The 14,203-nt window shown below is 34.4% G+C and overlaps 1 protein-coding gene across 16 annotated transcripts in view; it reads left to right on the top strand.

Annotated features, from left to right (window-relative positions):
- LOC108688864 (forkhead box protein P1) overlaps positions 1 to 14,203 on the top strand; it is a 304,708-nt gene that overhangs the window by 187,429 nt on the left and 103,076 nt on the right. For all 16 annotated transcript variants that reach the window (XM_018195386.1, XM_018195382.1, XM_018195381.1 and 13 more), the window contains one exon: positions 10,670 to 10,804. In XM_018195386.1, the coding sequence (XP_018050875.1) occupies positions 10,670 to 10,804 (135 nt within the window). The remainder of the gene's footprint in view (positions 1 to 10,669; positions 10,805 to 14,203) is intronic.

The raw sequence follows: 14,203 nt of genomic DNA, 5'->3' as shown, positions 1-14,203 counted from the left end.
ATTAAGATCTGCGCGCGCTTGAACCGAAAATAGATTTTTATTTTTCTTAATTGATTTATTCTCGTCAGCCTAATATGATTTATAATTATTAATACTTTTTCCTTTATAATTTTATTTTATTTAACTTTGGAATTGAATTACCTCTGTAAAAAATTAAACTCATAAAAAAGTATGTCGATGGAATAATTGTGACGTTCAAGACGAAGACATAGTATAGTAGTAATGACGTAGTATAGTGGTCAGCCTACTCTTCTTTCTCCTTGTCTTCATGCAAGGGGACATTTCGGCAACCTATAAAGGAATGTTTTACGAGGCCGAGATAATGCGATGAAAGATGCGAGTAGCAAGCAGTCATGCCTAAAGAGTGTGTGTAACCGGACCATCCGCCCTCCTTCTTTCACGGATCCGCCTGACCCTCGCGGTTCCGCGGCGAAAGAAGGGGTGGTAACGGGTGGAAACGGTCGAGGAAACGGTCCACCGACGGCGGTCCACGACCATAATATATCAATTCCGTATTCTAATGTCCGAGCGGTTAATCCAAAAAGCGCCGACGCTGCGGAAACCTAAGCGGTCGACGCTCCTCTCGCTTCCTGGAGGGTGACTGCCCACCCCCGTGTTTCTGCCTCTCGCTTCAGACACCCTCTGTTATTCTCGGATGATCTCCGACTGGCCTCCATCCCATTTCTATCCATTCGCGTACTGCCTCTTTATTTGCACTTCTTCTTCGTGTTTCTTCTTTACTACCTCATCATTCATTCCCCTTGTTTTTTTATAAATATTTCTATTGCTATTCTTCAACTGTCTTTCTCGTTGAAATTTTTCGCTTCATTCTTGCTTATTTATATTTCTTTCTTGATCTTGACTTATTTTTCATTGATTTATTTTTTCCTACTTCTTTTTCTTATTCTCTCAAATTATTTTCTATTTCTATCATTTCTATCCTCATTAAAGGAAATTTTTCTTTCTGTGAGCGCCCGCGCGCGCGCGTGTGTGTGTGAGTATGTGAGTATGTGTGCCTTTTTCCATTCTCTTTCGGTTTTCCTATTCTCGCGGTCTGGGAATAAAGTCGACTCTAGTTTCTCACCGTGATCATCACGGATCTGATGTCACGTATAAGGTTGATACACGCGAGATTCAGCGGTAACGACGCTTAACCCCCGACTGCCCACGTCAGACCACGTAGATAATTGGGGAAACGCGTGTTTGCGGTCCCGTTGGGATATTCCAGTTTAAGGGATCATGTACGAGTCGGCTATTCTGGTTACGCATGTAAAGGGATGGATATTGAGAGTTGCGCTTTTCGTGACAGAACGCTCTTCTATTGCTGACGATGGCCGTTTTCCTTCTTAGATTCGAGGAAACGTGTTTATCGTGTCGTGCCGATACGAGACAGATGTAAATGTTTGGTTGGCTATCGTTCGTAACGTGGCGTTAAGGTAAACATAAATGTGTATGGCGATGTTTATCGCGCTATAGCATTGCGATAAATATTTCCGCGTGAGCAGACGTGACGACGCATATGTGCTCGCAGGTGTTTCCTATTTATTTATTGGACACTGAAGAAACTCTTTCTTGTTTCTGAACTTTGGCAAAGCGAGAAAACTTCGCGAAGAAATTCCTATATGTCTTAAAATTCTACAGAATTTAATGCGAAATATACGAAATATACGAAAAACCGTGAAATTTGTGATAATAAAAAAATAAAATTCTCATTGTTTAATCTGTAAAGATGGCTTGACAAAACCAATTTTACTATTTGTTACTATAGTTAATTCTTTAATTTGAGTATCTGGCATATCTAATTTTCTTTTTTCACTGTTTTTCCAATGCTTTTTTCATTATTTATAACTTTTTCATTAATAAAGATATTATATTATATTTGCTTGATACTGTTACGTTCCTATCTAATTTAATTTAAAAAGATTTTTACAATATTTTTATAAAAATTATAAGCAAATTAATTGGATTCCGAGTATGTTATGTTTCCCTTGTGACGTTGAAGAGTTAAGTTAAAAGAATTCAATTTTTCAAGATTAAGTCTTATGAAGTAATAACGTAAATAATATTATAAATTCCAATCGTACTAATCTATTGATCTGAGTAATAGAACAAATAGACAACTATTTTTATTCATGACGTGCGGCATACATATTAATTGCTCCGGGAGAAAACAAATGATGAAGTAAGCTTGAGGAAATTTTCTTTCTTGGAATTCATCGATGAATGTGCAATTCTTGAATGAAGAAACGAACTAAGTACACGACTTTTATCCTCTGAGCGAGTGTTATACACTTTGTAATATTCATGCATGCGTGTTATGGGCGTATTACGAACAACAAGAGAGAGAGACCACGACGAGCGCATTACGAGCGCATAAAACAATCGTTTCGACGCTGATTGACTCCACGCTTGCATCTTCATAGACTCACCGCCGTTCTCGAAGTTAAACGATGCTAAAAAAAAAAGCGATGAGTAATCTGTAGTAAAATTCGCTGTTCCGAGTCTTGTGACATAAAGCGCGTGTAGATGCCCGCTTTTATAGTCTCGTAATTTTTATCGTAACCGCCGTGAACGATACCTCCTCGTTGTCCTTCCGAGAACGTGGGACAAGCGAGAAAGACACAGGGAAAGCCAATACGAGCCTATGTACGCAGGGGTTGGCGATGGTAGAGACGCGGGACGACAAGGGAGGAAAAAGAGCACGACCGATCTTCTCGAGAGTGGCGCGAACTATTAAAAAGCGCGCGTCCGCTCAAATTTTCGTCGGCAGTAAATTACTCGAAAAAAGAAATAAGCGGTAGATTCGAGGCCCTCCTCTCAGCTACCCTCTTCTTCCTACTCGACGACCCCCTTCCGCCCTGTTTCACTCCCGCGCCGGCGGCCAGCGCCATGGATAGATCGTCGCGCGCTTGCTTTTCTAGGGTAAAAACTCTCACCACTGGCGAGCGCGGCCGCGGTTCTGAGATAAAAAATTAGCCGGAGTTGCAAACGTTTCCACCTTAAATCATATATTTATCGCGACATTAATTCAACCCTTTTAGGTACCCTTTTTTCCTGGCCACTCCGCACGGAGACCGAAACGCCTCCGCCGGCCGACCCCTTCCACGTTTCTCTCTTTTTCAACGTCTCCTCTTTCACCAACTCTCCTACTCCATCTCGCTTCGCACCCTCTCGTGCCTCTCTTTCGTGCCACACATAACGGACGACAGCCCGTTACCTCGCTAATTTCTCAGATTCAAGTATTTTTATGTACCGTCGCGCGAACCTGACGGGGGTAAATCCTCTCGTTTATTATTTAGTAGGGGCGAAGCGGACCCTCGATGTGTATGTGTATATATGCCGAAAGGACTTCAAACGGCCGTAAGCATGTGGGAAGACGTACGTTTGCTTTGCCGCCCTTTCCGATTTGATAGAGATATATGAGCTCTCGTTATCTCTCTTCTTGCTTCGACTTTTAATGATTATTCCCTCCATGACTGGATTGGTGAATCGGTCGCCTGCTGCCGTTTGTATATCATCATGCTGCTTTATGATACTTAATAACGAATTGTAATAATATTCTCTGTTTAATATCACGTTTCATTTTCATTCATCGGATAAAGTGCAAATTAACGATACGTGCACTGCAAAAAATATTAAATTTTGATAAATATTTGTTTGAATAGTTGAATAGTGAGTAAATATTTACTAATTGTAAACATACATTGATTTTATACAAAAAATATTAATTTCATTATCATTTTTTATTGAATAAATATTTATTTATTGTAAGTAATTGTATTTGTCAATAATGTTTATTATTCAAAGAAATATAGAGGAAAGCCTCCTATTATGAAATAGGTGCATAATATTATATGAAATAACGGCGTTTCCACTAAACTAATAAATGTTATCTATTGGTTCCATGAATTTGTTGTTTCTTAGATTGAAAATTATTTAGTGAAACATTTAAAAAAGATTTCAGAATTTGGATGTCTTCAAATCTCGTTGATATGAGCTTTTAAATGAGCTTGTTTATTATTTAATAAGTAAATATTTGGCAATAAATTCTTCATATAGTAATAGAGTAAGAAGAGTATTATAGAAAAATATGCGATTGAATATATGCTTAATTACAGAAATTAGATTTGATGATCGTAAAACCGTAAGGAATGAAAATCGCAATATGAGATATCCAGCGTATTTCTAATATGAAATAATCTATGTTCCTATGTCATAGTGGAAATCGTTGCTGAAGTATAAATGTTATTGTACAATAATAAAAAGGACAATCGAAATAAACATCGAGTGCTTGTTTCTGCGATGCTTGATTCCAACTATCTGAAGTCACTATTACAAGTCAGCCAGGTACAATGCATCGCATACTCATTGTGCGTGTACATTGGCTGTGTTTATTTATATTTTAGAAACATAAAGTTTTTTAATTATAATACTGATGTACTTTGCGTTTTATTATCGATTTCTCAAAACATCTCATATTAGGAGCACAATTTTTTGATTTTGCAATTTGCTCACTTTTTATATTTCTTTAATTTATAAAAAAAATAAAATTTGAATTAAATTTTACATAATATTATCTTAAAGTTTATTAAAGTCTCTTCAAAATTATCTATTATTATTTTAAATTTTGCCCATAGATTTTTAGCATTTACTCAAAATAAATTCGATATTTCAATAGGGATCTTTCCCTTATTATATTAAGATTTAATAAATTTTTTTTCAATATACTGTATATTGGCAGCATGAGCCAAATAAATTGTACATTCCGATATCTTCACTAAAGTTCGGATAATTATTTTAATCGATTTGTATTTACATAATTAAAATGAAACAAAGGAAGAAGAATATTGAAGTAAAAAGATCAGTCTAATTAATTTTTATTATTAAAATAATTTTTTTGATAATATTCATGTTTATTTTAATATTTATTCTAAAACTTGTATATATGTATTTATATATTTACAATTATAATTAATTCTTTTTCCATTAATAAAAGAATTTTTATAGCTCTATGAAATGTTTGTAATATCGAAAAAGTCGGAATTTATCAATACAATAATTTCTATAAGTCTCGTCTTATATAATTATATATAATGTAATATTTCTTTAATATTTGCTTTCTTTGACAAATAAAATTAAATGAAATCAGAGTAATTTCTGATCTCAACTTTACAAACTTAGGGGACTTGAAATTTATTTAAATTTATTTATACATGAATATTTATTTATACATATTTAACTTCCTAATAAAAGCTATAAGAATATTTGCAGAGAATCCGTGTGAATCAACACAAACTACTTCATTCGTGTTTCTCATATAACTCTTTCATCGTTTCAGCAAAGTAATTACGTATGTAATTTTTTAGCTCAGGAAGTATTCATTCACGCCTCACTCGTTCGAAATATGATCTATAGCCACGCCTATGAGCAATGGTGTAAGCAAGCCCCCAAAATTCCTGCATTATCTACATTGAAATAGGAAACGAGGCGGGGACTCACCGTTGTTTACTTAATAAATACATATTTAGTATATATACGACGTATATAAGCTGACTGAGCCGGCTGCGTCTATTTTTGCCTCCACTTTTGTTGTCATAGGACCAACGATGGGACATAGTTCCCCTTATGGTACCGTCGTGGGCAACCTAGTTCTTCGACAATGGTTGACTAAAACCATGAATCGTTTCGAATGCTTTTGATAGTTGGGTCGATATCGCGGGTCTAATAAAGTCGCTCGCAAACTTTCTTCGATGCCGCTGCTCGTGGAAAAAGGCACGATTGTGTTAGCATTCTCATTGTTAAATCTTTATACAGTCCGCTTAATAAGAACTTTATGTACCGAGGCGTGTAATACCGGCTATATCCGTTTGCACCGTTAACCATCCGTCTAGCATTTTTGCAGAATTTATTTTTATATTACGCGGGCTCTCTCTAAAACCACGCGCGTAGAATGTGCGAGTCGAAGGCTTGAAGCACCGCTGCGGAAAATGCAGTGAAAATTCCGCGTTACAGCGAACACCGGATTTTCGACGGAAATTTATGCAGGTTAGTCGTCCCGACTTCGACTTTGGCTTTATGTTATTTATTCAAGTGTTCTGTGAAATATAGGTTTCTATTAAATTTTTCAGCAAAATATTGATGAGTTTAATGGAAGGCATCTTAGAATGTTCAATTTAGTTTTTGGAGAGTTCGAGCGGTTTGCATATTTACGATTCTTAATAAAGTAATAGTATATATTTTAGTTTTGTATTATTTTACAAGTCGTATATTAACGTATTAAGTTTTTGATATCGTCAATAAAAAAATTTGTGTTTCAATAATAATTCGTAATTTCAGACTCTAATTTAGTATATATCGTACTTATTACGATGTGAGTAGTTTATGACAAATATGTACATATATAATACACATATATTGATAAGATATAAGATTTATAAATTAAATGAGATTCAAATCGATCTAATAAGATTCAAATTTTTAATATTTGTATAAATTTTATAAATTTCATTTTTATTTTTCTTAATAATTTAAAAATTGTTCAGTTGTATTAATTTTTTCAATATGCTATAATTGAAAATTATAGATAAATATTATTGATATATTATAGATAAATATTGTTTACATTATTAACTGCAAAATAAATTCGCAAAATAACCGAAGCTTCATCCCTTGCAGGGACACTGTGTCACAGTGTAATAATAAGTTTATATGTACATACAAATACGAAATGAGTGATATAATTCGAAATTTGAGAGCGTGTGTTTTTCGGGATCACAGCGGGAAAGTACAGTAGTATCGCTCTATATCGTGCAATTGTTGAGAAGTTGAGGCAACGAGTGAAAGAAATATTTTGAAGACACGTTTCAAGGAACATTTTGTCCCCTATTTCCGGTTTGCCTGTACAAACTTGAAGCCGGTGGTTCAAGTTGCGTCAGGCAACACGTGTGTACACGCGTATTTATCGCTTATGCGTACCGCCTCTCACGCGCATGTATATATATATGTGCGTGTGCGTGTGCGTGTGCGTGTGTGTGTGTGTGTGTGTACACACACACACATACTTAGCACCGAAGAATAGGAATATTTCCATACCTGCATCGTCCACTTCGTTTCTTTTCACGAAATGCGGAGTGAAGTCGTGAGGTGCTTATCGTGAAGTGAGTTAAGAGGGTCAGTCTTCAATGATGCATATGATGTGTTGTCAATACGTTGAAGAGTGCGTTGTCAAAAGTTACTCGCTACGTGCTATCTGTTTATACAGTTTGTAACTCAAGATTATGTCTCGAGAATATAGATAAATATACGATATAATAATAAATAGAGAGAGATATCAAAGTATAGTTTTTCCCCAAAGCGATATAATTTTTAAAAGAGAAGTTTCAATATTTACTCGGCAGAAATTTGTTAGCAAAAACCAACTTGATGGTTTGCCACCATTTTGAAATATAAATTATAAATACTTGGCGAAAATTCTAGTCGAAAGAATATCTTGCATATAACAAATGTACATTTTTGTAAAGTTCATGAAATTTTTAAACAGTGTACGAACAATGAAAATTTCTATTTAAAATAAATAATATCTTTTCGTATTTTATATGTCTTCAGAAACAACCGGAATAAATTTAATACCCGTTGTATGCACAAATATAATTCGAAACAATTACTTTTGTATTTTTTATTTAATTTTGTAATTTCTTCACAGAAAATTCAAAACGATTTTTCTCTAATATTTATGGTAATATCATAAATTACATCATGCCAACGTTAAAATGTATTTGAAAAAATTTTATTTATTCCTTCTTCATATCAATTGATAGTAGAAGATTTTAACACTAAACTAAACTAGTTCCGAATAATCATAGCCACAACACGCACGTCAGAAATATCCACGAAAGACACACTTCGACCGCTTTCTTTCTCTACGATCCATGGAGGCGTCCCACAAAAAAAAAAAGAAGAGGAACTTCGAAGATCTCTTAGGGCCTGGCACGTAATCCACCGACTTCGGCGACAGTGTGCGACGAGTCGGCGATGTGTAATGCGCGAGCACAGAAAAAGAAAGAGAGAGAAAGAGAAAAAGAGAAAAAGTATAGACAGAGAATGAGAGTGAGAAGGAGAAACGAACATATGGTAAGACGAGTCAGACCACGATGTGCCATGTATGATGTAGTCTGGTAGCAGTGGGGTCAGGGACGTGGTAAAGGGATGGTGTCTAAGCGGGACGAGGGGAGAAAGTCTTTGGATGTGCCGCGTAGAGGGGACGCGGGAATACGGGGAGGGGTATGGGGACGTGGAGGAGAAGAAGGTAGGGTATACACATTGAGCGGAGGACTGTGGCAGCGGGGGGATGAGAGGTGGGGGAGCTGAAAGCAGGCCTGTTGGCTGGTTTCAACTATATTTGTTTATATTTACACAATAAGCAACAGCCCCGCCGGTCGAGCTGCTTGGTATGCCTGTGCCGCTTTTAGTGTTTAGTCCTCGGTCTACTCGGATCGGCGCGTTAACGTTGGGTTTTTCGTCTTCTTCGCGAATCCGACGCGCATTTTTTCTCCTCCCCTTCTTTCATCCATTTTTTTCGTTATTTTTATTCCCTTTGTTTTTATCGTCGCGCTATTCGTTGCGTTCGATTTGTTAAGGGTTGCGTTCTCATCCCCTCGTTCCCGTCTTCCCTCCCCTACTATCGCGCGAGTGACTGACGATCGAGTTTCGCGGAGGAGGTTCAAAGTGCCGCTTTCTGGATGCAGTGCAAGGAACGTGTACAATCGGTGCTTTCGTGAGACACAATTCCGCGCGGCGGTGACTTCCACCACCATCGCGAAAGGATTTCCGCGTGTGCATACCGGATGTATATAGTGAACGTAGGCGCGGAGTGTTTGCGACCGCGTACGCGCCACGTTGCGCTTTCGGGACCGGAAATGCCATTCGTCGTGTGAATCGTTTCATAGCGGTGTCTTGCCGGCGAAGCCGGAAACAGCGAAACTTTCTTCTCATCGGATAGTGTTAATTCCGTTACTTCTCATGGACTGCAACGCGCCCACCACTAAACCGAAACAGATGTAAGGAATTTTTTATTGAATCTCGACGACGCGTACGTTAATTAAGAATTAATTAAGCGATCGTCTTAAGTGACTTAAGGCGTGACGTAATATTAATCGCGACTGTCGTCGTGAATAATCGATAATGTGAAGTGAACATTAATTATACGACGCTTGATTATAATTTTTTTTTTGTTTTGCGCACGAGATACTCTCTGTACGCATCTCTTCTAGCCATGGAATTTGAAATAATTGGCTGATGTTTAATTAACGGGTTGCATGTCGCGCGTAATTATTCCTTTCTGAAGAAAATGACGCTTTCTGATTTAGCCGGGTGGTAAGATGCATGATCGAGAGATATTGCGAGGGATATTCAAGAAAAATTAATTTTTTCTTGAATAATTAATATGTTAATGATGATTTAATTCGGAATCCATTTTGCACACAGACGCGAACGTAATGCAACATTTTATGGAACATTTATCCCATATTTATTTGTTTCTTATGCTTTAAACGCATAAATTTCATTTAACTTCGCAATAAATTAGTTATTCATAATACATACGCATCTTATTGTATAATTTTCATTTAACTTTGCAATAAATTAGCTATTCAGAATGCACATATACCTTATTGTTTAATTTTCTACTTTAAATTTTCATCAATATACACACGCTCTGTACACGCTCGACGTAATGATATTACGTCGGAATTTACGAATTATTTATACATGGCTGAAGCGTAGCGCGATGCTGCGAAATATTTACGATAACTACATAGATATTGTGTATTATACACCGCTTATGATAGGAAGCAGAGTCTTGGCGTGAATTTAGCAGAATCTTAGCATGATGTTACGTATTTCCGGGAAAGTATGTATTATTAGCTTCGCAATCGCGAAATATTGTTTCTCTTGCATCGGGTAGGTGGAATCACGTGCGTCAGACTTCGATTTAAAATCATAGCGCACGCGAGGGCAATGTCGGATAAGATTGCACGTTTCGAGATTTCGTCACGATTACCACGTTCCGGGATCATGACCGAATACTCCTAAAATACTGCATTTAATTATTGCATGTTTATTGTACAGCACTTTTTTTATTTATATTTCTGATATCTTTTTATCCTACTATAATATTTATATACGACTAGACATTTCATGCTAAATTTGTATTTGTATATTATTCTGCAGGGATAGAGAAATAAGTTATACCATTAGTTTTGCCGTTACTTTTTATAATAACGATTTGATAATGACTACACGTTGAATAAGTGACTACACGCCAAGATTGGGAAAGTTATTTTTAAAGAGTAACTCATCATCATTACGTGTTTACTGAAAATAGTAACATAACAAGAATCGATTTAAAAGTAATACGAATAAAAATGTATTGATGCGTTAATCTCTTATTATATCGATATTGATATCAATTTGATAAGTCATCTTTTGCTATGGTTATAGTATTACAGATATTTGCTATGGTATTATAGATATTGCTACATTATTATTATAATAAATTAAATCATGACGATAGGAAAATACAGCAATGTTCTCCAAAAGCGCGTTTTATTTGTGTAATCGAATTCGATGCATAAGAATGTACCTTCTGACGTAACGATGATCGTGATTTCAGGACGATGGCATAATGGATCATGATACAGACGGAGACGGCGCGATCAACTTGTCAACGTCACAGCGACCCTCCGCTGCCACCACCCCTAATGGTGATACTCCCACTTACGGCCAAGATCAACAAGACAACGATCAGGTAAGGAATTAATTCCTGAAGATGAGCTCAATTTATTAATATTTATTTTTTATTGTTTTTTTAACACGCTTTGGAGTGTTAAACGACTTTACAGAGCCACAATGGCTGTTTTCCAGCTAGGACACAGAGACGTTTCATTGTGTAAGATACTTGTTGAAACGTAGTTTAGTTTCATAGTTTAACACCAGAATGCATTGTAGTTTTCCATTCTTATTCTTATAATTATATTTAACGTATCAATAATAGATTTTTATTTAGATTTAAAGTTATTATTTTTTCAGAATTGGCGATTTTTGATTTTATTGCAAAATAAGTATGGCTATCAAACTTTTTAGTAAGATACAGTATTACATTGTGTGTAAGACACAGTGTTACACTGTGTCATCTGTGTACGTTGTTGGAAAACATTCAATGATTGTTCTTCTAATCTAATCATGCAATCGATTATAACTATTAGTTTTATACTTGATTTTATATTTACTATTTTATCCTAAGATTATTTTTTCTTTGTCTGTTTTTATCTTTCTCCTTCTTTTTTATATGTACATTAATTTTATATAAAATTAAGTATTTATTTATATTAGTCGTTATGATGAATCGATATTAAATAAAATCGTGAAAAGTACATATATACAATATTTCAATATAAAAAAATTAATTATATGAAATACTCGCGATGAATTATTCATTTAGACTTAATTCAGCTATTGACACAATATTGTGACATTGACTGAATAGTATATTGAAATGCTGTTTGAGAGAGAGCATTGTATTTGAAACATTTACATGAAAACATAGAGTGACATATATTTACTAGTCACAGAAATATACGAGTAGTGGTTGTTTAGAGCCATGACAATAAAACTGAATTTGCTAATTCAAACAATGAAACAGTCGTTTTTATCGAATGATGACGAAATATGATAACATTCATCCATATAATATCACTAAATATAGCCGCAGCTGTTTATATGTGATAAGGTTCAAGACGTTAATCCGTACCACATTGTAACACGCCTTTTGTTAATAATATTTGTTGTTAATGTGGCACATGATGCGCGTTATCGTGAAGAATCCTAAAATGAATATCTGTTACTGTAGCAAATTTCTACAATCTGATATTGTTTGTCTCAGATATTAACGATCCATGCTAATCTTATACAAAGTTTATTTATTTAACATATATACTGCATATCTATATTTCGCAACATTTCGACATATTAATGTCGCATATGCAAATTCATATTAACACGAATTATTGCAAACATTGATATAATTATATTGCCGACACTGTGGATTGCAATGTCAATCTATATTAATATAACGTCCGCTTGTCTTACAAATATCATAAAAGAGATCTTCAAAGTGATATTATATCTGCTTTATTTAAATATAATAATAAGATGAAATATAAAATTTGCATATATTGAAAGTGTATATTTTATATACACTGTTAAAAATGTCATGAAATTTAATGTACTTTTAAGTTACATAAATTAAATTCAATTTTATGACACACAATAAAAAAATTTGTTTTAGAAACGGCTCATTCACGTTTGTGTTAACAGTTTGTGTTGACTTTTTTAACATATTCAAGTGTTAATTTAATATGATTATGTTATTTAAAGATTTTTTTGTGAAATTGGGGGGGGGGGATATTCAATATTTTTTAGTGTCAAAATGACACAATTTATGAGTAAGTGAACAAGTAACATAAAAATAATATGTTTTAAAATATAAATTCTAAGATTATAAATGAAAGACTGAAATCCATATTAATTTAACATATCATAAATGTTAATTTTCTGACAAAAAATAATAAAAAATATGCTTTCACGATTTGTTTACAAACTGTGTCGATGTTATCTTTCTTTGTATTTATTCTCTTACATAATATTTGTATTACCTTCTAACATATTCATCTTGTGTAAAATTAACTAAAAAATTTGAGTTTGGGACATGTGATTCATGTTAAATTCAACACATTTTTTCCAACTGTGCATCAAATTAAATTTAATGTATCTGCAACTGAAATGTATATTTGTGTATAGATACATGAAATTTAATATAAGTAAACGTTAAATTTAAGTTATTTATAACTTCATTTTCATTGACAACGTTATATTGCGTAAATATTTTTAATGTATCTGCTTGAAATTTGCTTTCATTATATGTAACGGAAGCAAATTTCTGTTTTTTTAACAGTGTTTGTAGAAAAAATGAAATCAATTTTGATTTTATTTTCTTTCAATATGAAATTAATCAAAATACGAATTTAGGATTTTTATTCACTTATCATTATTATTATATCCCAGATTGTGACGCCAAAAACGAAAAAATACACGATAAAAATTCTTACAGAATATATCACTATGCAAATATGTTTCAATAAAACAATACTTATAATTAATAGAACTGATTTGTAAAATATACAATGCTAATTAATAAGTAATTATATATCCGGAAATAGATATATGTTTAACTAGAAACGAAGTAAATTACACTCACAGCTATGATAAATTGTCAAATTAATAATAAATATATAGAAATAAATATGATTTAATTTGTTCCTGAAACTAATAGATAATTTTTAATATATTTTATAAGTTTATTTTATCGATTGCAAATGTTTTATTAAAAAAATATTTCTGTTCAAACCATTTGCAAAAATTTTTACTCTGTATTTTCTCACTTCTGACGTCATATTCTTAGATAGTAAGTATTCAGATGGTAAGTAAGCATTGAAATAAAAGAAATCACAATAAAAAAATGAATATTGTTAATAATAGGAAGAGAATTTCGGGATCTCGCGGAAAACATCTGCAACAAGTTGGAAGAAGAAAGCTTTGAACTTCTGAGCTATAAGTATGACCCGATCATTTCGAGTGATCATCAGGGTAGAGTAGAGCCAATAAAACGAAACAGTGACCTCTGCGCCCTTTTATGCCCCTCTTCCGTACTTTTTCACGCGAATTCCAAATCGAAAACGGAATTGAACGGTTTTCTGCATCCTGTATCGCGACCTGCGAAGTAAACCGATAACGCTTTTTCAGACCTTTCGTTCCGAAATCTCAGAGGTTTCCGACGATAAGCCGGCACCAGGCGCGACATTTCGACATTTGACACCCGACTGCCATAAAATCGGATCCCCTGATTTCAAATTCAATTCAAAATCCCGCGCTCGCGCGGACGAACGCAATATACCACCTCGGCAAGCGGTTGACGGTGGAAACAAATGTTTTATGGCCTTTAAAGCGGCTTTTTCCACGGTTTCGTTTCCGCAAAGAGTATAATATAACTCGTAACGTATGTGTGCTTATATGATATATGTATTTTGCAAATCATCTAGCGAATCAATCCGCAAAAAACTGCTTCTTTGTTCCTTCGTTTTTCAGTTTG

Source organism: Atta colombica, unplaced genomic scaffold (genome assembly GCF_001594045.1).
Source record: "Atta colombica isolate Treedump-2 unplaced genomic scaffold, Acol1.0 scaffold243, whole genome shotgun sequence".
NCBI classification, from domain to species: domain Eukaryota; kingdom Metazoa; phylum Arthropoda; class Insecta; order Hymenoptera; family Formicidae; genus Atta; species Atta colombica.
The sequence above is the reverse complement of the archived record's forward strand: the minus strand, read 5'-3'. Positions and strand labels throughout refer to the sequence as shown.